Here is a 24482-nt window from a genome sequence, read left to right as displayed (position 1 = left end):
GCTTATGCCTGAGTGACACTTGAGCAGAGGCTTGTCTGAACAAAGCCTGGGGGGTGTCTCGGGGTGCAGAGAGTGGTTGGGCTGCTGCCCCAGGGTGGGGGCAGAAGTGGAAGCCGAAGGGGTATGCCCACACCTCTGTGTCCTTGTGCCACAAGCTTTTGGCACCAGGAGCACCAGTTGCCGCTCTCCACCCGCAAACATCTCCCCATCTTGGCTGCTTCTGTCCCCCCGGACTCATGTCTGTGCGTCAGAATCCAGAAGGGGGTGAAAGGCAGTTCCGTTTTGCCTTCCCTGGCCCCATCCGACCCTCCGGTCACAAGATGTGGGTGTGATCCCTGGTGGCTTCGCAGTTTGACCTCAGGCAAGTTTCCTCTGGTGAAAAACGAGGAGGATCCGACAGATGGCCCGCGAGGAAGCAGCTGGCTGTGGGACCTCACCACCACTTGCCTGCCGGGGCTCCCAGCCCAGGCCCCCCGCTTCGGCTCCCACGGTGCACAGCTCACTCAAGACTGAGTTCACCTCGCCGTCCCTTCTTCCCTAGAGACCTTACGCCGAGCTCTTAATGAGAGCACCGTGTTCCTCAGGAAATAGGTGAGCAGAATCGCCTAAGGAAGCTCGTTTTGTTCTTTGACCTGACACGGTCCGGGGCAGTTTTTTCAGCATTGGGAAGGCATCAGATGCCCTGGAAATCCGACACAGCCAAGTGGGGCAAGGAGAAGACAAAGACTGATGGCAGAGCAGGGCCAGGTAACAACTTTCAGGGGTTCCTGCCCGCCGTGGCCCAGCCAGGAGGTGTCCCTGGGCCGTCCCTGTGCCACTCCTGCCAGGCCGTGGCCCCGAGGCCCACAGTAGCGCTGACTCAGTCTCTCCACTTCCCCACTCCCGGATAAAGGGAAATCATTTCCTCTGGAGTTGGGCAGAAGTTTTCACTAAATGTGGATGTGAAGAGCTAGATAAAATACGATCCACTTGTTCTTAAAAACTGTGGGCTGGATGGTGTCTGCCACGATTCAAACAGGACGGATGGAAAAGGGGATTCTCGATTGAACATGGTAACACCTCTGTCAGCCCCACTACCCCGCCGGGCCTCAGCGGGCCCACCAGAAAAGCCAGATGTTCACTGAGACAGCTCTCAGGCCTTCGAGAACGAGGTAGGTAAGGGTGGGGACAGGTGGCCACGCTGGCTGGGCAGGCAGGTCCCACCAAGGGCACGAACAGGGCTCAGGCAGGAGGACAGCCGACCAAGAGGAAGACCCAAGGCCCAGGTCCTGTCCCTGGGAACTGAGCCAGAGCAGTAAGCAAACACAGGGGGCAGAGGGGTCCAGGAGATGGGACAACACGCAATCTGCAAAGACTGGGCTCCAAGCTGTTAAAACAAGCACAGGATGTGAGGGCGCAGGGACCGTCCCTGCCACTATGCTCCTGGCCACCATTAGACCTGCAGGGTGGGAGCAGGGCTCCAGGAGGCTGCCCATTCTGCCCTGGACAGCTGGGCCCCTCTTAGTCCTTTCCTATACACAGCTCTGTTCTCTCTCGCTAGCACAACTGAAAAAAACCAATTCATTATTAAAAACTCAAATCCAAATAGAAGAGACAATAGTGTGAAGGACCTGCTGTCTTCCTCACTCAGACTCAGTAATTATCGACACATGACCCATCTCTTCTTCTCTCTGAGCCCACCCACTCCTTGGTGACAATTTTAAGGACCAAATGGAGAAAAGCCTGTTGGTTTATTACAAAGAATCGAGTGTTCCGGGGACCACTGTTTGGCTGACCAATCACCTATTCCTAATTCCACCCCCATCTTCCACAACAGGCTTTCCAGCCTCCCCTCCAGCTGGGGGCAGTCAGATGATCCAGCAATGGCCAGTGAGACGTACATGAAAGCCAGCTTTGAAGCTGCTTTTTAAAGTCTCATTGCAGGATGATACACGTGCACACACACATACACACCTGCACGTGTATTAGCCAGAGGAAGCAGCTTCATCAATATGAACTTTTTTTTTTTTTTAAGATTTTAAGTAATCTCTACACCCAGCCTGGGGCTCAAACTTAGAACCCCCGAGATCAAGAGTTGCACGCTCTACCGACTGAGCCAGCAAGACGCCCCGCTGCAGGTGGCGTTTAAAGAGGTTCTATGGAGATGAAGAGGGAGGCAGCTGAAGTCAAGGCAAATGAAACTATTTTAACTGTGAAAGTCTGGGAACACTGAAGCAAGGATGCATGAAGCTGGGAGGAAGGGCGTCTGTAACAAGAATGGTCTAAGTAGCTGCGCATTCCTTGACCAACTGCCAGATTCTGCCCCAAGGGGCTAGGCTTGAGGGGCTTTCTGTTTTACTGGCTGCTTGGAGTTTATTTTCCACTGGGTGCAAGGCACACGGTTCCAGGACGTCAGGAAGGCCTGCGTGTGGCTTGGATAGTAAAGAGTGGGGTTTTCTCAACTTCTTTTTTGGTGTTTGGCTATATAAGAACCCCACTACTTCTGCTTGCAGCAGCCTGCCTAGTCTATGGGGAGGGGACAGTGGGGCCCTGATGAGCCTGGTGCCTCCCGAAGCCTGGTGGCCAGTGGTGGCCATGCAGGACCAGGGCCCGGTGCAGGCTTTGCCAGGCTGGCCACGAGGTTGCTTCCCGGGGTGGGGTTGTGGGGGGGCTTTCCAAAAGATGCGTGTATATGTAAAAAGTCACTGAGTGGAGATCAGATGTGTGCAGCAAACCCGCCTGGAAAAGACCCACTAAGCTGAGACCGCAGAAAGGATCCCAGCTTTGTGCAGCTGTAAATTTAATCTAATGCAGGGCCCAGCAGAGAAGCCTGTTGTGAGGGCTGGGTCGTGAGCAGAAACTGAAGGGCAAATACGCTATGGCGCTCCCTGACTCGTCTGACTTCTCTCTCCACACCTTGGAGCAAAGCAAGAATAGCACACCCGCCTGTGCCAAGAACCCAGTGTGCTCTTACGGCTACTGTCCCCATCTCCAAAGCCTTTGAAGGCATGAAGATTTGCTACAGAAGAAAAACCCTAACTTGCGATGGGCTCAGCACCATTTATTCAGTAGGATTCTGGATCGTTTCTCAATCCAGACGAGGCGCCGGCTCACGCTGAGACATCACGGCTTCATCATGGCTGAGACGAAGAACCGTGGGAGGGAGTGCGGGCTGGAGGCCCTCAGGACTCGGAAGGCAAGCGGCAGTGAACAGAGGATGATGCCCAGAGGGTGCCATGCTGTCTCAGCTGTGGCTTCTGCGGGTCTGGATGTCCTCGTCCTAACCACAGCGCTGCCTTGTCTTACCTTAAAGGACTTTCCTGTTACTCCTGTATCCCTGTGTAGGATCATAACCGAGGCCTCACAGCGACCTGTTCTGATGCTGGCCCGAAGGGCTCTCCTACCACTTTTACAATCCTTTATCAGAGTGGATGTGAACAGACAATGTGTTCCAATGTAGCCAGTAAACTACCTTTCTGAGTAATAAGGTCCATGATCCCATAACCATGTAGTGTTGAGGATCAGGCCTTGGTTGCCATGAGCTTCCGACTATGTATTCGAGGACTGGATGGGGGACCCCAGGTGTGTCATTAGCTCATCTCAACCCTACAAAGTAGTGGTGTTCCTCGTACCATTTACAGACCAGAAAACAGAGGCTCCGAAAGCCCAGCTGTGGTCAAGGTCACACAGCTGGTACATGTCCAGGCAGGGACTGGCTCCCAGTCTTCGGAACGCTACCTGACCCTAAACCTGTCCATGTTACTCAGGACACCCAGACACACACACCCCAAAAGCAAACTGTGGGATTTACTGCTTTATTACTATGAAGTTTGGAATTTAAATTTTCCTAAGGAGTATAAAAAAAGAGTCTTTCAGAGTTTTCTTTGACAGAAAGAATTACTGAGGTGGGAGCACATCTTAAACTGACTTGAACTCTGGGAAGAGGAGAAAGGCTGAAGGGAAAAAAAATCCCTAATTCAGCAATAATACATGCTTACTTTCAGCCTGACCTTGTACCAGTTAAGTAGGAATCCCGTTCAGCAGGGAGAAGAGAGCAGGAGAGAAGCAGCAGCAGAACAAGAACCAAACTGCAGGGACTTGGCATTCCACCCACCCTCGGGAGCCTCCCTCCCCCGGTCTCGGGTGCAAGGCCGACTCCAGAACAGGCCCCAGAAATTCAGCCCCGGGCTGGTTGTGCTCTTCCTTGGGGCCAGCTCGGGCAGGCCAGGACGTGCGGGCCTGGCCGGTGGCCTTCGCAGCAGAATAAAGGGAAGGCCAGTGGTGTCATCTTCACCAGCCTCTTGTAGGACCAACTTTTATTTTTATTTTTTTCAAGGACAAACTTTTAAAAGTAAAATGGATGAAACCACGTAAGGTCAAGAAACAAAGACAGAAATTCAACGTGGAAAAAAGACCTTGCTGGGAAACAGCTGATGAGAAACACCAGAAATATTTCACAGATGCACCAGAAGCTCACATTGTCAACAGGATTAAGCTGCTACTGATTTCCCGCCATGACATCAGGGTTTCATTTTGCTCAGCCTGAGATCTCGCTCGATTTCAAACTGCCTGTGGTCCACTCGGTCTAGAAAAGCCTTCCGTTCAATGTACCTAGAAGAAAATATAAAATGTTTGTCAGCAGACTCCTGTAGGAGAAAAACGTCTCCCCTGCACTGTCCCGCCCCCTGGGTGTGAACACCACCCCCCCAGGTGTCCACTTGACCCAGTGGGATCCCTGGGTTACAGCAAATACACACAGATTACCACAGCTGGTACCCAGAGTGATCACCCACGACTCGCCCAGTAACATCCAAACCATTCACGCTTGGTCTAAACAAGATGCTTCTGGCTCAGAGGTCACTCCAAGTAAAATGGAAAAGAGAAAGCAACCACCTATCCGGGTTTGGTGGCAGGAAAATGCCTTGTTTTGTAACAAGGTTTTAGGGACAGAAAGTCAAGCACGGGTTCAGTGGGGGGATCTGTTACACATCAGCTGGGCCACATTGGTCAAGCACTCAACATCTCAGAGCCTCTTTTTTTTTTTAAGATTTTATTTATTTATTTGACAGAGAGAGAGAGACAGGAGAGAGGGAACACAAGCAGGGGGAGTGGGAGAGGGAGAAGCAGGCTTCCCGCGGAGCAGGGAGCCTGATGTGGGGCGTGATCCCAGGACCCTGGGATCATGACCTGAGTCGAAGGCAGACGCTTAACGACTGAGCCACCCAGGCGTCCCTGAGCCTCATTTTTCTCAAGAGCAAAACAGTGATGCCGTATTTCCTGGTCTCAGTGGTGGGCGGAGACGGTGAGGGAGAGAAAGGTATGCATCCTGCATATCTATAGTACATGAAACTGAGAAAAGGTGCATCTGAAAATGGAAGAAACAGGGTCTTTTTTTTTTTTTAAGATTTTATTTGCTTATTTGAGAGAGAGCACGAGAGCACGTGAGAGCATGAGCAGGGGGAGAAGCAGATTCCCTGCTAAGCAGGGAGCCCGATGCTGGGCTCAATCCCAGGACTCCAGGATCATGACCTGAGCAGGAGGCAGACACTTAACCGACTGAGCCACCTGGGCGCCCGAAACAGTCTTTGTAGGAACTACTTGAAACAGTCTTTGTAGGAACTACTTTCTCGGGGTGCCGTGAAGCTCAAGTGGGCAGAGTGCTCACTTTAAAGGGATTTCACTGCCTTCGGTGCCCTCCTTCCTTCCCCCGCTCCTCTCCGGTGTCCTCTGCCCACTTGGGGCCAGAAGAGGCCTCCCTGAAGTTTCTCTAAGGGCATGAGAGCAAGAACAGCCGCCCACAGTACACCTACGGGGACCCTTAAAAGGTTGGTGCTGCTCGGCGGCCTAATGGGGGGCCAGGTTCAGCAGATGCGGCTTCCCCAGGCCCTCCCAGGTGGAATGGGAAGGAGGCGCAGGGCAGAAGCGGGAGGGGAAGGAGTGGCTAGCAGCTTAATGAGACAGGGCTGCATTTTAATGCACCTTCTTGCCCTAAAGCAGGCCGCATCTCACCCGGGGGAGGGGATCTCTGCTGCTAATTCATCTACTGAGAGAGCAAAACGGTCACTGAAAATAGGAGACATAATTGAATCTCTGCACTAATTTTTCTTGCGTTGCACTGTGTAAAATGTGCATCTGTCATTACAAGGTCATTATGTTAGCAGGCTCAGGAGCCCGTATGCCTTCACTGAGTCCGGGGCCTGCTTGCCGGCCTCACGCTGTGGCCCCCAGCCCCATGCCTTCCTGCAGAGGTGGAGGTGGCTCGGAGTTCAAACCCTGACTGCCACCACCTAGCTGTGTGATTCTGGATACACCACATAACTTTGCCAATTCTGTTTCCTCATCTGCCAAGAGAAGAAAGAAAAATGGCTCATCATCCCTACTCTGGAGGGCGGCAGGGTGGACTGAACGAAACAGTCCAAAAGTGCCTAGCAGAGCAGGCGCTCAAGAAAATAACAGCTAATGCTGTCACCCTCATCTGGGGAGGCCCAAGGACAACATATCCAAGAGGGGAGCGCAGTCAGGTCTCTTGATGGGTATTATCGGCGACTAGCTCAGGGATCAGGAGCTAAGCTGCTGCGTCTACACCGCCGACCAGAGGCCAGAATGGCTGGAAACGAACAGGTGGGCCTGCTCCTAGGTTTAAAACAAGCCCATCGGGGCCAGGCCATCAGATTTAGCGGGTGAAACACAGGATGCCCCCCGGCTAAATGTGAATTTCAGATTCCCTGGCAGACAGGAAAGCCACAGACACCGTGGACCCCCTTCTGATAAAGAGAGAAGACAAGGTGGACTACGGTGGGGAAGCAGACATGTGACGGAACACACCCGCCTTCCACCTATCGCCAAGGGGCCTGTGATTCTCCAGAGGGGACTGCTAACCAAAATTGACCAAAGGGCTCTGCCACACTACAGCCATCATTCTCCCCCACCTTAGTTTTCACCAGCCCTGGGTGAAGGCTGAGATGGGCAGCAGTATTTTGATAGCCCGAAATGGCCCTTGGAAGTTCAGCAGGAAAAAAAGGGTGCATCTTGGCTAGAGAGGAATTTAGGACGTGTTTCAAGAGCGCCATTACCCAATGCTCTCTGTCGGAGAGTGCCTGGAGGGAAGGAAGAGGAAGTACGTGGCTTTGAGTAGTTGTGGTCTTTCTTCTCGATTTTCCTCTAAAGAGGAAGTGATACTTAAATTAGGATGCTTGCGAAGCATGAAAGATGGCCTTGCAGGCTCCTGGAAGCAGTGCTAGGTCCAGCTGCATTTTAATGCACCTTCTTGCCCTAAAGCGGGCCTCGTCTACCTCCATGACCCCCAGGAGTCACGTTTTCAGCACCAGCACAACCTGGTGAGACTCTCAAGAGTGAAGCCGGGCTGGGCACTACCCAGGCAGGTGCGGGCAGAGCTCAGGTTAAGGGGAGGAGGATTCAGGCAGCCAAGAGGTGCGTATGTGCAGAATGCAACTGAATTCTGGAGGGCGACCCAGACAAAGGCCGTCAAGGTGCGCCTGGCGACTTCATTCCCCCATTCACAGCCATGTGTAGCTGCTAACAGGATCCAGCCAAGAGCTGGCCAGGAACAAAACTTCTATTGGACACGGACCACTCCCCTCCCCGAAAGACAGGAAAGGTGCCGAGGATGAGATGGGCTCTGATATTTACTATTTGTTTCACTTTGGACAAGATACTTAATTTCCGTGCCTTACTTTTCTTCTCTGTGAAACAGGAATAAAAATTATAGCAGCCCTCTGACAATGCAGTGATCCTGTGAGAAGTGCTCTGTAAACAATAAAACAAAGAACAGCTGAGCATCGAGGGGTTCTTGCTTCCCATTTCTGACCCGACTGTATCACTACAAAGCCTCAGACCCCGGGACAGCTGCAACAGGGGCCGAGACCAAATGCTCCGGGAGGAGCAAGGGTTTGTGGGGAAGGCCGCCTCCTCCGAGGTGGCCCAGGTAGCTGGCCTATTTAAAGCGAGCTCCAGAGAGTTTTCAGGCACCTTAAGTGGGTTACAGCCCCGGACACAACCACCAGCTGACAAGTGCAATGGTGCCTTTCTGGCCTGTGCCCAGCACTCCTGGGGACCCAGCCCGATTGGGCCCAGTCCCCGGGGAAGCTGGGGGTATGTGTGGGTGGGGGGGTCATCCCTTCCTGCTACTAGTGCTCTATGTGGCCCATTTACCCTCAAGGAAGCGGCTCTTTACTGTCATTAATAAAACACGCTAATAGCACCAAAACCTAAGGGACTTTCTAGCTTTTCCTTTCAGAACCAGGTTAGATACAACAGGTTCTGGCACCTTTTTGATCTTTCGACCCAAATTACTCTTCTGGTACCAAATGTTTGCGATCCAGGCCAACAAGGAGGGAGGGAAAGATGGAAGAACAGAGGAAAAGGGTAGAAAATGCTTCTAGGAGGTATGTTGGTACCTACTCCACAGGCAAATGAAGGATGCAAATGAAGGATGGCCATCCACCCAAAAAGTCAGAGGTCTTTGAGGCTGGGAGGGCCCAACAGGGGCACCCATCCTGGCCACAGCCCACGAGAGGCTGCCTGCCCCCTGGTCGGGGAAAGCGCAAAGGGAGGTGCGGGTACGTGTGACGCCGGTACATGACTGAGGGCATTTCCAGCTGCGTTACTACTCTGTCCCCAGCGTCCAGTCGCCCAAGCAAGCACGCGGTGCCGCACAAACGCGACCGGGAACGCGGGTCAGCTCAGTGCCCAGCACCAGGAGGCAGTGGGCCATGGAGGCTGTCTCAAGATAAAGCCCTGTGATGGATTTAGTAAGGTAGGCCCTTTTCTGCCCGAGAGAAGCAAGCCGCCCAGTGTCGCACAAGCCCGCGTCCCCTTCACCCCGTGGAAGAGTGTGCAACTTGTAAACCGCTTGAGGCCCAAAGTAGAAGAATGGTGATTTGAATGAAGCTTCTCCCCTGCTTTCCTCCCATCTCACCAGGTTTTGCTGGTGCTGAAAGCGTGACTCCTGGGGGTCATGGAGGTAGACTGTTTGGAGAAAAAATTATTTTCTCCGGGCTCTCTTGCACGTCTCTCCACATCACAAGCACACCTGCTTTCCAATCATGGTGCCCCCTGACCTTCGATTTGATTGCCAGCAGCAGCCAAGCCTGGGCCTGCAGTCCGCTCAGGCACGGTGCCCCCACCCCTTCCCCAGGCCTGTTGGCCTCCGCCTCGGCTGACAGTGCCCGCTGCCGGGGAAGCCGTGTGCTCGGGGACGGGGCTGGAGGGAGCAGTGCTAAACGCTGCGCTGACCCAGGAGCCCGGGGCTCAGAGCGAGAGTTGTAACCCTTTGCTGTGCCGATGACTGACCATCTTGGGGACAGGTGTTTTAACCAACTCTGCTGCCTAGGCAGAGACATCATTCTGATGGACCTGATGTCATGCTCTTCTTTTCTGGGGGGCTGATTCTAGTCCTACTAGGTTCCAACACAAAGTCATTACTGTCTGGTGGCTAGTGGGTCGGCATTTGGACAGTGAGGTGGCTCTGCACCTGCTCTGGGCTGGGTCCTCTTCTAGGTGCTGGTGACAGGTGGTGAACCTGCCCCTTGTTGTTGGAGGCTCACCGTGTATGAAAGAGAACACGATGACACACTCCAACAAAGTGCTATGACTGACGGTTCCTCGGGTGGGGTTACTCTAGAGAGGGGCATCTGAGTCGAACCCTGAGTGACAAGAGCGAGTCATCATGGAGGAGGACCTGGAGGGGCCCTACAGAGGCTAGGCCGTCATGCGCGGGGGAGAAGGGGGTACGAGGTGGGCAGGAGACAGCTCAGGAAGGGCCTAGAATGCCAGTAAGGAGCTGAACACTGACTGCAAGTGCTCCTGGGGGGGTCTTCCAGAAGGGAACAGAGGAAAAATAGTTTGTATTAAAAAAATCCTTTTAGCTACTGTAGGGGAGAACAGAGGGAAGGGGACAGACAGACCAAAGCAGGGAGTACGACAGGTGTACTGGAGGGGTGGCAGTGGGGCTGGACAGAGGGCATGGAATGAAGTATTTTATGACAGAACTGTCTACTGGGCTTTTGCATGTGAACTGAAAGAGAAAATCAAGGATAACTCCTAGGTTTTTCTTTTAACAGTTGGGTGGATGGTGATGGTGTCATTTTCTGAGAAGTCTGAGGAAGAAGACTTTATGGAAAGAAAGGCAAATATTTGATTTTGCATGTTAAGTTTGATGTGTGTCTAGGACATGCAAATGAAGGTGTCAACCCAACAGCTGATTTGGGAGTCTGAAGCTCAGTGGAATGGTCGGGCAAGGGAGAGCTTTTCTGGGAGTCATCAGCAGAATGTGGTACCTAAGCTGTGGAACTAGTGAGCTCTCCTGGGCGGGGTTGGTCTGCAGGCAATGGGAGGACAGACAGCTGCCCAGAGCTCAGTCCTGGGACTTTCCAAGTTTAAAAGCTGGGGAAAGGAAGAGGGACTAGCCAGGGAGGCCGGGAGGACATACCCCCAAGCTGTATCTGCCACCTTTGTGGAAAGTATTCCTGAAGGGTTGGCAGGAAGACACCAGGAGGGAATCTAAAGGAATCAGGCACCCAGCTTTCCGTCTGCAGTAACGCCCCTGACAGTGTGGTCAGTAACGGCAGATGGAAGAGAGAAGAGTGAGCACAGGACGCACTATATTTACAAACACACCAGATATCTCCTCCACCTAATTCTCATAAATGTGAGAGGTATAGTATACTACAGAGTTTCTACTTTATAGATGAAGACATGGGCTAGAACACATGGCAGGTTGGTAGCAGGATTTAAATTCAACTTCAATTCAGTTTTATTTTTTTAAAGATTAATTTGAAAGAGAGAGAGAGAGTGCGCTCCGTGCACTCGCACACAAATGAGTGGGGGTGGGGAGGGGCAGAGGGAGAGAGAATCTCTAGCAGACTCCCCACTGAGTGTGGAGCCTGACCTGGGGCTCGATCTCACAATCCTGAGATCATGACCTGAGCTGAAATCAAGAGGAGGACATCTAACCAACTGCACCACCTGGGCACCCCAGTTTCAATTCAGTTTTGTCATAAAATGTAACACACAAGATTAAAGTGAATAAAACGGGCAAGGCAAACGCCCTGTCGTAAAGCAAGTGCTCACGTGGCCATGGCCAGATGAAGAAGTGGAAGGCTGGCAGCCCGGAGGAGGCCCCTGCATAAACTCTCCCACCAACGCCAGCCTGGCCAGGTGCGAGCTTGCCTGCCTTTGAAGTTTCCATGCCCTCAACATTTTGGTCTAGTTGTGCCTAATTTTGAACTTGACATAAATAGACTTATACCGTGAATTCTTCTGTGACTTGCTTCTTTCACAAAATAACTCAACAGATGCACTGCTTTTGCCCATCTTTGACCTTTATGTAAATGGGATCATACTGTGTGAACTTCTTGGTGTTACTATGTTATTGAAATTTACCCATGTTCATTCCCAAAATGGTGTCACTTAGGTTAAAGCCCCAAGTCAGTCAACCCAGACTTAATACCCAACCTCACTGCAGTTTCAACCCTCTAGGAATGTAACCTTTAACCGGTCAGTCAGGAATTCTCCGGTCAGCACCAATAAGGTTGTATGTCACATGGGCCTTCTTCATCCTCCAAAGGAAGAGGAGGTAATCCACCTACTAAAACCCTTTTGTCCCCAGACGGAGGTGACCTCACCTGAAATAATCCTTCTATTTATGACTTCCTTGTCCTGCCTTTAAAAACCTTTCCCTTTCTGTAGCCCTCTGGAGCTTCCCTCTACTTGGTAGACGGGATGCTGCCTGATTCATGAACCATTTAATACGATCTCCACACTTTGCCTGTTGCATTACTGGTAGATACTTGAGTTGTTTCCAGTTTGGGGATATTATGAAAACACTACCATTGAAATCCTCACACCTGTCTTTGGGGAACGCACAACGGAATTTCTGCTGGGAACACAGCTGGGGTGGGACTGCTGAGTCGCAGGGAGTAAGTGCAGCCTGGTGGTCAAGGCCAAGGGGGACATCCGAGCGTGAGCTGTCGTATCTCCCAGATGCACTGTTTCCATCATCATCAGGCAACCGTCTCGTTTCTGGTCATGCTTTTTTTTGTCTCCAAGTCTGTTTTGTCTACTATCAGCTTTCTTCTGGTTCGTGGCTGCATGGCTTATCTTGTCACCCATCTTTTTTATTGTCACCAATTCTGCATCCCACTGTTTTGACGTGTGTCTTTTAACCGGTATATAGTTGTTTTTTGTTTTCTAATTCAATATGTCAATCTCTGTCCCTTCACTGGAGCGTTTAGTTTATTGACATTCAGTGAAAGTTCTGGTAAATTTTCTGCAAAGAATGTAGACAACGGATGTATCAGATACAGATTTTAGAACAGATCTGGTCCTGTGCCTGCAGTTTCTCCAGGTACCTCGTCTCCTTATGTGCATATTTTAAGATGGCAAACTTGCCTTTAAAATAACTGGACAAAAATAACCCAATATTGACCAATCTCCTTCAAATTCTATCCAATCTTTACAAGCGGAAAGATGTGTTAGCATTTACTGAACTGGAGTTACTATCAAAACATAAAAAGCATGACATAAGCTTTTATCTCAATCCAATCTTATTTTAATCAGGACTGCATAACAGGAATATTTTTACCATCATTTATGACTTGAATTCTTGGATAAGAGATCAATTTAAATTTGGTACTTGTGAAAAGGTCTTATAAATATATATATGGCAGAGGTCAATCAATATTCACAGGGAGCTCTTCTGAGATGTTATCAAATATGACTTTCCCCCCTTCTGGGTTTCAGCAAAGATCACTTTTATTCCAGGGGGATGCCTCTTGGGATTCTCCACATAGTCCCTCAGAGTAGCCCCTCCCGGTGATGCCTTTGTTGTTGCTGGCATCTGTGTAAGAGAATTTGGGGCCTGACCTGCCTCTGCCCAAACAGACCTTACAGGTTTGGTTCTTGTGCTTCTGTCAACACTGTGGCACTGGGCACACTTCTCTGGAGAAATCTTCTTGCCCTTCTTGACATTCCTGGTTTTGAACTTGGCTCTCCAATTATGTATGTGTTGGAAAGGCTCAGCCAGCAGCTGGCTGTCTTGCTCTCATCTCTAGAATTTTGATGCTACGGTCTAGTGATTCTCCACCCCGGCTGTGCATCAGAAGCACCTGAGGAGTGAGTTAAAGATACAAGTCTCTGTGACTCTCGATTCAGTGGCCCTGTATAGTAGTGGCCTTGTCTTCCCGACTCTGAAACCACCCCTACAAGACGATTCTCATGCTAAGCCAAGGTAAGAATCCGAGCTACAGCCTGTTCCCTGGACTAGACTAGGGGTTGGGCCCCTTTAATCTGCCTGCAAGAGTTAGGAAAGGCAAGTGAGTGGAGGTGTGGGGACGGGCACTAGAGAGGGAAGGTGAGAAGAGCCAGAGGCAGAGCAAAGAAGTCACCAGATTTGCCCTGGAAAAACACAATCAGATCGGTGGAATCATCGGGGGGGGGGGGGGGGGAGTCTCAGAGAAGTGGGGAAAGCAGGGCGCTTAAAAGCTGCACGCCTATTAGTGGTTCCTGAACCCAGTTACGTGATTTTCCATTGCCTGAGAAGTCCTCATTGGGCAGATGGCCTTTTAATCTTGTTTTCTCTTCCAGTCTACATTTTATTAGCTCTGCCTTACCTTCAACAGCACCACTCCCTACTTTTTTAAGACCTCTATTAACTTGAGCAGAAGAAACAGTGTCCGCCCCACATAATCAATACCCAGAGGACCAATAAAGTGTCGCACACACTGGCAGGTCCCCTGCTGCCTTGGATCACCAGGCAAACGTGGAGAAGAGGAATGAGCTGTGAGCAACGAGAGCGGAGTCAAAGGTGGGGAGGTCTGGGGCAAACGTCAAAGGCCTTCTCTAGGTAACAGCGTCTCCTGTCTGGGCTTTATCCTGGGCCTTCCTCAGAGGACTCCGGCACTCCCACCTCGGTCCTGCAGCATTCCATCTTTGACAGAAGACTGATTCAGAAGTCTGATGGCTAACCAAGCTCATAAAGTCATTTAACAAAAAATTTTTTAAACATACTGATCAGCTTCTAGGTTAATTCAAATAATCTTGAAGCCCAATTTAGAAATGTGACCCAGAAAATCACCCCCTCACCTGTCTGTATTATAACTTAGCTTAGAAGCTGAATGACTACGACTTAATGCACACTTCTATGTGACAGGTGCTTTGCAAAGCACTTTATGTACTTCATGTGCATTATGTGTATGCGTCATACATGTGTTACACGCATTATCTCATGAGATCCTCACACTTACCCCCAGCGTGGTATCATTAACCCCAATTCACAGGCAAAGGAGCTGAGTTTCAGAAATGCTGTGTGTGTTGCAGGGAGAGCCCTTCCTGGTGAAGGGCAGGGCGGGGAGGACCCAGACTGTCTGACAGCCACACGGCACTTCTTTTCACCGTTAGGGGCGGGGGGAGTGATGACCTTGAGCCATGGACCCTGTTAGCTTCTTAGCTCCTTCTGAGGTTCCTAAGTACTCACCAAACACTGCCTTTCTTGATATTCTTGACTACAGAGCCTATGGACATCCTCTTCCTACTCCAAAGTGAAGAGGAGGGGTGCAAGTGATAGCCAGGGTGCCGTGTGAGGGCCAGCATGTCATGTAGGTGGAAGCCCCAGCCCGGGCCACAATGACATGGACAAAAACAATCCACAGTAAGACGACAACATCTAGGCACTCTGTTGGCTCTGCTCTGGAAGCACTGCGCTGGTCTGGCTTCTCAGAAGACCAAATAATTCCGATCAGGACAAGGCGGATACAGCGAGCCAGATCTGACCACGTGACGAAACGAGGTGACTTAAAAGTTCCCGGGAGATGTCCGTTGTCATTCGGCGAGCTCGGCTTGGCAGACATGACTGGCCCCGCCCTGCCCACCCCCACCACCCCCAGTGTTCTTCTCACCCAGAGGACCGGTTCCACATTAGAACAGAGCTTCACCAACAAACGGACAAAATTTGCTTCACCAGGAGAAGTGCCTGCTTATTTAAACTGGGTGGCCTGTCTACAATAAACTTTTTCAGATTTTTTAGAATTTTCAGAGGAACAGAATCTACTAGTTCTTACCCCTCCTTCCCTCGATTATGGATGGCTAGTTCTTCACCAATGCCCTCTTCCTCCTTGAAGCTCTCCCAGTCCAATTTGGACTTCTCTAGGGTGCTCATCTTCTGCTTCTTGGCTCCAATTTTCCCCAAAAGGCTGCTCATGCCACTTGATCTTTTTAACCTAGAGAAAGTGAAAAAAATGAAACATGTAGCATGTAAAAACTCTTGATTGATATTTTTTTTCTGGCTGGCACGGGGCTCCCTAGATTAGGGCTATTTATCTTAATGGAAACCATTTTTGTATTTAGGGTTCCTCCTGTCTGCTGTGGAGAACACTAGGTAGACCAGAATTCGAATGCACTTTTCCTGCCTAACGTCTCTGACTGCTCTAAGGACCTAGGAAAAGGAAATCCTAAAGCCCTCCGTATGCTCTGCAGGACAGGTCTCTGCTTGCAGGCAGGGAGAAGCACAGCATGATTCAGACACGGCTTTGGAATCACATGCCTACGTTCATATTCCAGCTCTAACTGTGTGACTTTAGGCTACTTAACCACATCTGCCCTGGCTTCCTATCATCTACCAAGTGAATAGGGACTCAAGAGGGCTCCAGTGTATCTTCTATGTCAAGTGCTTTATGATAGCACCTGGCACAGAGTAAAGGTGTAATAAATGTCAGCCACGCTGAGTCAGTCATCATTTGTGCCCTCAAACCCCAGGGAATGCTTGTAAGAGAAAGAGAAACAGATCCCAACACTGATGAGCAAGAAGTCACAGTTATCTTAAAAGGACTCTTAAGATCAGTTTCCTTTTCGACTCCTGTGAGTCAGAACCCTGGATTTTCCTAGGAGGTGGAGAACATTCCTCACCCTGAAAGGAGGGAATATACAGCCTGTGTTCTCCTTGCTGGTGACACGACTGTGGACTGTGGGAGAAACCCCACATGCCCAAGGTCAAGTCTTAGCAGGTCACATGTTTCCAGTCATTGTTAAACGCAGGACAAAAAATAAGGAAAACAGAATGCAGCTAGTTAGTAAGAAGGTGGTATTAGGGGAAAGAACTATGGAAGGGACATGGCCCTTGGTCTCTTTATGAAACTAAAATACGTCGTATACCACCACGCAGGAAACTGGAAGTTACTTCCTGTCTTCCTGGGAAATGTAAGAGAGTCAAACGTGTACAATTTCTGTGAGCTAAAATCACAAGGCCTCCTGATAACATCAACAGTAATACCTTTCACTTGCCTACAATGCTCATTCTCCAGGTGCTTTATTCACTATTTTCTCATCTTCCTCTCACAATGGCCTGTGAAGGAGGACCACCGAGTCTCCGAATAGGGGGAAGAGCCTTCAAGAGGATCTAGTGTCACACTAACCCTTCTGAAACCCAGCTCCCTGCAGCACAGGGCCAGTGAAGGATGCCCCATTCCTGCCCCAGAATGACCAGACAGGCCGGTGTCCAAACTGAACACAAGACTTTCAGGTTGAACCATGACCCTCCACACCCTTGTCTATTCATGTTGGTCGGGAGGATGTTAGCTTCACTGTTGCGGTCATTTCCCACCACATGCTGTTAGTTTAACATTGACTCAGAATAGGCTGGGCAGGCATCATCATCCTCATTTTGAGTTGGACAAATAAACAGAGTTCAGAGAGGTTAAATGACACAACAAAGGTCAAGCCAATAGAAAACGCAGAACCAGGCCAAAGCAAGGTCTTTCTGACTCCCAGTGTGGTGCCCTGTGCTGTCTCACGACTAAGCTGAGAACTTACTTGAGATATTTTCTCACAGCTATTTACCTTCCAGTTTGCTTAAGAATTTTCCACACAGCTTTGAGCTTTCAATTCCCATCTTCTAAAAATTCTTTTCTAGATAACTCACTTCCTACAACAATCTCTCATCAAAACATGCACACACGCACACATGCGTGCACACACACGTTCAGGCTGTATTTACCAGGAGCAGAGCATGAGTGAGGATACAGAGACTTAGCATGTGTCCCCAGTTCTCACCATTATATCCTCCAACCTGGGGAACTGCGGTCTCTTCATCGGCCCCCTGACTTCTGTTCTGTCCCACTCTCACCTGCTCCACCTTGGCATCTATTCAATATACTGTCATCAGGGTGAGTTTTCTAGAACAGAAAGCTTATCATGTCTTTCTACTTCAATGTCTCTTCCCCGACCCCTTATTGCTCTTACAGGAAGACACGCTCCTTACCCTGAAAGGTCTTCCTGCTCTCCCCTCACCACATCTACCCTTGCCATCTAAGCTCCAACCATACGGTCCTGAACCTACAGTTCATCTCCCATTCATCTGGTCTTGTCTCAGCTTCGAGACCCTGCCCCAATCTCTGGATGAGATGCCTCCTGGTGGTGTTTCTAGCGCGCCCAGTCCTTCTCCCATTACGGCACCGATCCTTCCCATAGCAGACGCTCGAGGACTCTTGATTCCAGCTGCCACCATACTGGTCAGGTCTCAGCAAGCTCAGAGTCAGTGACGACAACATCCACCAAAAGCACACACCTTGAGGCTTTCCTCTGCTGCCTGCAGGGGCTCCTCTGACCCTGCTTATGTGTCAGAAGCACTGCCTGGCCGTATGATGGGAGTTCATGCCACTGGGGCCACCCTCATGGAGGACAGGGGCTGTGGCCACATGGCCCAGCCTCCTGTCCTCACACTGGGAATTCTAGGAGGTCCTCTGAATGCTTCTCAGAAGTTCTGGTGGCAAGGAGCCCTTGCAGTCCTGGAAACACACTCTTATACTGCCTTTCCCTCCTTCCCCATCTCATTCCCTCTACCTCCTCACTCCTACTTCCCGAGGACGGTTTCCCAATGACTGACCTACGCTAACAGACTTATCCAAGGTTCTGCTTTGAAGGGAATCTAACAAAGATGCTTAGGAGCAACACTATTTTCCTGTGTGTGCTCTATCTCTCTGAGGGTACTTAAGCTCTGGGTCCCCAAATCTCTCTACATCACATGGACTGAGTTCTACAAACAGTAGGAACTCAATAAAGGTCACCTGGATCACAGAAACAAGGAGAGGGAGAGAATCAGATCTCTGCAGTTTAAATGAAGGGTGTTCAGAACACTTTTAAACTGGGGGATCCTAAGGGGTGTAATTTCCATTTGCATTCATTCACCAATCAGCTCTTTATTGAATTTCTGCTTTTACCTGGGCAGCCCCCTACGCTCTATACACCATCTCTCACTCTCAGCCTCTAGGTCTGACGGTATTCCCAAATTATACCATCTTTTTGACAAATCACTTTGAGAAGCCTAAGAAAATGATCTTTTGCTGCAGAGCAGTGAAGAGAGTTCCAGAACGGTAAAAAGCCATAATTGCCCTTCGCCTTGTCCACGCTAATGATCAGCAAGTTGTCACCAGTGCTCAGATGCTTTAAGGAAAAGCTTCCAGGTCTGCCTTCATTGGATCATGAACATGGTTTGTGATTTCACAACGTGACAGCCTCAAAAGCAAAATTACCTGTCTTGTATTTGAGGCTAAATCAAAGTGAATGACACATTTACAGCAGCAGCCAAAACACGCAGAGGCTCATCATGACGGAGAGCCCTTTCTTCCTGGAACCTGGCAGGTGGGGTCCCTGAGGGCTTTCGAGAGCTCACACTCACCACCCCCTACACACGGGGCTTCCATGGCACAAGCCTGGCATCACGCCACCACAGCTTTCTGCAGAGCACATTTACCGTGACCTTGGCCCTGTCTCTGCCGCGAAGGTTCATCAATCAGGCAGGCAGGAAAGCCTCGGCTTCTGGGCAAGGGTAGCTGGCCCTTTGCTGGGACAGAGTACTTCCGAGAGCGCCGCCGCGGTGCCGAGAGCGGCCAGCAAGGACGGAGTCCATCAGCACCGGCCTCCCACAGGCCTTCGGCAGCTGTGAAAAGGGGGAGGTCAGAATTCCCGTGGAGACCGCCCTGCTCTCAGCAGGAACTGGTGCACTTTCAGGTACCACATCAACATAACCATAGATTTCTCTATCTTCTGGATCCTAAGCCATAAGGGCAAGGTACTACCAGAGAGTTGGCTTTGACAGACCACCCCGTCCCCCTAGCCACGGATTTTCTGGCCTTGGGTCTAAAGTGTGGTGAGCTGTGTCACAGAAGACCACAGTATTTCATTCAGGAGACTCTTCATCCACCTGTTGCAAGGCAAAGTCCAAAGAAATGCACCATTCACTTGCCCATTGGCAGTTACACCCACAACGTTATACTCAGACATGTCCAGCACGTTGTTGCCTACAGGTTTCCAATATAACAATGGCATTTCAACCACCTCTTCCTGAATGTTGCAGTCCTCGACTGACTTAACTACTGTAAGTTCGATGTAAAGACTAAGCCTGTCCAAGTGGCATGGGCTCTGCTCGCCTCTGCTCTAAGCAGCAGGTTTTTAGGCCATAAGACAGCATGGCTGAGGGCAGTAGGCTCCTACCAAGCCTTTCTTTCTTTTTTTTTTAAGATTTTATTTATTTGAGAGAGAGAGAGAGAACAAGCAGGGGGAAGGACAGAGGGCGAAGCAGACTTCCTGCTGAGCAGGAAGCCCGATGCGGGGCTCGATCCTAGGGATCCTCGAGATCATGACCTGAGCCGAAGGCAGATGCTCACTGACTAAGCCATTCAGGTGCCCCAAGCCTTTCTTTCTTACACATTCTGTCTAGTCATCCCTCAATAAGCAATTACCTTCAACTTCCTTTCCACGGCACGCAGCCCAATGTCCTGTGCTGACACTAGACACCAATGAAGACCTCACACGCAAAGATTCAGAAACTCAGAAAAAGTAAAGGGGACAAAAAGGCAAAATGAAAGTCATCTTTTTCCTTTCTGAATTCAAAGTTTACGATAATTTGCTAAAACTTCTTCTGCCTCTCTTTAGCACCAGAAATATAAGTTTAACAAAATTCACTGCAGCTAAATAAATGATAAACTCTATCCTGTAGAGTCTGTCAGAAAGGTATTATAATAAGTTGTTTTCTTTGTTCCAGCCCCGTAAGCACGGACTCAGATCTACCCAACCAATTTGTTTTGTAGCCACCATCAAGACACTCTGGAGCCTGCTGTTTATTTACAAGAGGTGCTGGAAAGGAGCCGGGAAAAGAACTTAAGTGGAAATAGAGAGGAGAACAGGACGCCACAATTGGCTGTGAAGGAAATGTGGGCACATCTTTCCCCGCGATCTTTTAAAAATTGGCCTCAGGCACCCAGCCGGCCCACAGAATAGAATTTTAGGTTTCGGAGTGAATTTAGAGTCAGTCATTCATCGTATTCCTCCAACAGATTACTGAGAAATTACTGTATCCCAGACACTGTGCTTGGAACTGGGGACACACACATACATAATGTATAATCTCTGGCTTCAAGGAGACAATGTAAGAGAGGAGATCCTCATACATGCAAACTGTAACTGTAGACTGTGAGGCCACAAAAGAGGAACCATCTGAGAGGCTGTTTAATTCAACCTCCTTATTTTACAGCTGAGTTAACTAAGATCCAAGAAGGTTAAGAAACCTGCCCAAGTTTCCAAGAGGAGACGTGGGACTAGTACTCAGTGCTTTTGACCTCCAGTCTGTCTTTTCCACTGGAGTTGGGGATCGCTTCCGTACTTCAACTTCTATCATTGCTAATTTGGGAGGGGGGCATTCTTACTTTCCCTGTTGTCCTGCTCCCTGTACACAGAGCCCATGGCTTACTCATTCTTGCCTCACAGTCTGGTACAAAGCCTCGCTATGCTACATGTTTAAAGAACTAAATCGCCATGATTTGACAATGGGCTTATCCAAATGATTTTTTTCTCATAACAGAAAGAGGCAACACTGCACTTGAACCGACAGGCCAGAAAAGGTAGCTGCAAAAGTAGACCAGCAAGGATAGAGTCAACACATGTACAAGGAAGCACTACTGACCTTTACTTAGAACTTGAACACACAGAGCCCGGCTCCACTAGGCCTTCCGTCTCGTAACTTGCATAACCACTAAAATGCAAATTATTTGGAACAAAGATTCTTTGGCACAGATATGCAGTTTCCTTAGTATTTGTCATCTGTTTACAAGGCAGGAGTGGATTTTTTTTGTAGCTCACACATGGACTACTTTCCAGAGCCATACAAGGGTCTGGAATTGGCATGGTACTCCCTGAGAAATGGAAAGATATTTTACGTTGATAATTCTTCAGTGAGAGTTGTCTGCTTGGAACCACTGTTCTCTTTCAGACCTTCTTTGGATTTAGCTGAAATCTGTAAGAATGAAAAGTAAAGCCCTAATCCCTGGACCAGTTTCACCCCTTACCTGTACAAATCTCTAAGCAGTCTCCCCAAAGCCCAAGACCAGACCACTCAGGGAAATGGCCTGGAAGCCAGCAGGGAGAGTTTAAATCGCGTTTACTTCCCAACATTGTGCTGGCAGTATTCTATGGGACACTGGGCTCAGGAAAATAGAAAATCAGAAGTCAGACAAGAAGTTTCAATGATCTTAAGTATTTTGTGGCTGAAAAATTGTCAGTACTCTTGAATCTATTATTAACATTGATAAAGTGCCAGCCCCCCCCCAAGTGGCATCTCTCAGCAAAAGGTGACATAAAGGCCAGCAAATGGTAGCAGCTTCAGTGTTTATACAAATAGCAAGAGAGATCTGCCACTCAATTCTGTTGCTCTTCCACCAGTCCAAGAATGAAGTACACTTAGGTCTGTCTGGTATTTTTTTTTTTTTTAAGATTTTATTTATTTATTTATTTAGTGAGTAAGGGAAGGGGCAGAGAGAGAGGGAGAGAATTTTTTTAATTATGTTAATCACCATACGTTACATTAGTTTTTGATGTAGTGTTCCATGATTCATTGTTTGCATGTAACACCCAATGCTCCATGCAGAATGTGCCCTCTTTAATACCCATCACCAGGCTAACCCATCCCCCCACCCCCCGCCCCGCTAGAACCCTCAGTTTGTTTTTCAGAGTCCACAGTCACTCATGGTTCGTCTGGGAGAGAGAGAATCTTAAGGGGGCTCCACGCCCAGTGTGGATCCCGACACGGGACTCGATCCCACGACCGTGAGATCATGACCTGGGCCGAAATCAAGAGTCGGATGCTTAACCGACTGAGCCACCCAGATGCCCCAAGTCTGTCTGATTTGATTTCAGCAGCACTACATCTTTAAAACATGTCTCTGAAACAAACCTGATTATTCTGGTGGCACAGTCTTGGATTTTCATCTCTTCTGAAACAATGTATTACAGAAAGCCCTTTCAAGCTCTTGTCTGTGAAGCACAGAGGTGGCTTGTGCCCTGCTCTGGCCTCTCAGCTGATGCTGGAAGCCCAATCACTCTAGCTCACTTGGTTCTACGGAAATGGACAGCTCTTCCGGGAGAGGACGCACCATCCATTCACAGTAAGCCATGAACTGCTCTCCTCTACCCGCACCGTCTCCTGGTCTCTATTGTAATCAAGGCCATTCATCTTGAGACAAGTAACTGGGATTAAGAGCTCTGCAGTGACAATGAAAAGGACGTTTTATTCTGGGGCAAGCTTTTTTCCTGGGATCTGCTAGACAGTGTTTATTAGCATCACACTCCAAGGGAAAGTTAATGTCCCTTTTCTCTGTGACAAATAGTCCCTCTACTGGTCTATTGTGCTGCTGAAACCAGCCAGTTCAGTGGGCTGGGGAGTCTTGCCACAAAGGGCCACTGTTTGTTTTTTTTATTGTTGCTTGTTTTTATTAATTGCCTAGTGCAGTGCTTTCAAAGAAGGTCAAAGTTAGACAAGTGTTTGGGATGAATGGGTCCCTCCCCCCGCCCTTCCTTGGTGCCTGCAGGCACCTGCAGTGCTTGGTTCACACGTGTAATGCAGAGAGAAACCTTCAGGGAAACGCACAAGGCCTTGTACTACCAGCTGGGCAAGTGTGAGCTTGAACTTGAGCATTCATTCCATTCTGGCTTCTGAGGGGTGGGCTATGGCAGAACTCAGCACAAGAACTCTGGTGTGGTCTGGCAGAAATTTCCAACTTTCTAGTTTGAAAAATGTCACGCTGACAGAAAACTTGAAAGCAGAAACAACTATTATCTGAATGCCCTTTGCTTAGATTTGCTCATTATTAACATTTTGCCACATTTGCGCTCCCTCCCCCCTCCTCTCTCTATTTAAATGTTCTTTTTTGGAGGTGTGAAACCACTTTGAAGTAAGTTGCAGACATCATGCCACTTCACCTCTAAGTACTTGGGTACGTGATGCCTAAGGGCATTCTTCTACATCAACACGACACCTCACACTGCACCCAAGAACTGTAACATTGTTACAATGGTGTCGTCTAAAGTCCCTGTTCACATTCCCCTCAATGCCTCTCCAGATGGCCTTGACCATCGTCCCATGCCCTCCTTCCAGGCACTACATCTGACATTTCCTTAGCCTCCTTTACTTTTTATTTTTTATTTATTAAAGATTTTATTTATTTATTTAACAGAGAGAGACACAGCAAAAGAGGGAACACAAGCAGGGGGAGTGGGAGAGGGAGAAGCAGACTTCCTGCAGAGCAGGGAGCCCGATGCGGGGCTCGATCCCAGGACTCTGGGATCATGACCTGAGCCGAAGGCAGACGCTTAATGACTGAGCCACCCAGGCGCCAACCCCCCCCCCTTACTTTTTAATCTAGCACAGTCTCCTGCCTATTCTTTTGTTTGTTTGATTTTTGGTCTTTGATGACATTGCCAGTTTTTGGAGTCCAGGCTGGTGGTCTTAATGGAATATTGCTCGTTTAAGATTTGTCTGTTTCTTGTGCCAAGTAGGCAGGTAGGTGAGGCTGGGTACTGCTTACTGCACCACCACACAGCGATGGGCGGAGGGCCGGGCCCGCCTGGGGCATGATGCTCGGTGTGGTCTGCTGGGGGCGGTGCTGTCAGAGCTCTTACTTGTAAAGGTATACTCTCCTCTCTGTAATGAATTTGTAATTAATGTGTAATACGTAGGCTAATACTCCCGGGACATTCAGGAAGTTCTGACTGCTACTTATTTCTGGTATCTCACTCTATAGATGCCCTGGCAATGTCTCAGGACAGACTGAGGTGGAAAAAGTGAAGGATCCTATCTGAAGGACAAATATTTAGGAAATCTCAAAGGGATCATAAAGCTCTGGCTATAAGAAAGTCTCTAAAAAGTGAAAGAGCAGTAGCTAGAGAAAAGGCCAAGGGTTATAGGATTGTCAGCGGAGTCCTAGATTGGACAGGCCAATGGTGAGTCCAGCGGTCTCTGGCCAACATGGAAGCATTCACTCAGATCCCAGATACTCTCCTCAAGGGCCTGGGGGCCTGCTATGGCTAAGGGTTAAGTGACAGAAGTCGGTGGCAAAAAAAAAAACCCTTTTGGCCGGCCCATGAGACCTCTAGGAAATGATACTCCTGAATTTCCCTTCTCTTTTGTTCCACTCCCCTGTGGTTTCATCTCACTCCCTGTG

General features: G+C 49.4%; 1 protein-coding gene across 2 annotated transcripts in view; it reads right to left on the bottom strand.

Annotated features, from left to right (window-relative positions):
- Nucleotides 1-4266: 4266 nt before the first annotated feature.
- The window catches only part of CFDP1 (craniofacial development protein 1), a 127311-nt gene continuing 107095 nt past the window's right edge, over nucleotides 4267-24482 (bottom strand). For both annotated transcript variants that reach the window (XM_027619539.1, XM_027619540.1), the window contains 2 exons: nucleotides 15057-15215; nucleotides 4267-4590 (listed from right to left, as the gene is read on the bottom strand). In XM_027619539.1, coding sequence (XP_027475340.1) covers nucleotides 4500-4590; nucleotides 15057-15215 — 250 coding nt within the window. In that variant the 3' untranslated portion in view covers nucleotides 4267-4499. The remainder of the gene's footprint in view (nucleotides 4591-15056; nucleotides 15216-24482) is intronic.

This window comes from Zalophus californianus, chromosome 17, assembly GCF_009762305.2.
Source record: "Zalophus californianus isolate mZalCal1 chromosome 17, mZalCal1.pri.v2, whole genome shotgun sequence".
Taxonomy (NCBI): Eukaryota; Metazoa; Chordata; class Mammalia; order Carnivora; family Otariidae; genus Zalophus; species Zalophus californianus.
Note: the sequence above shows the minus strand (reverse complement) of the source record. Positions and strands in the feature narration are given on the sequence as shown.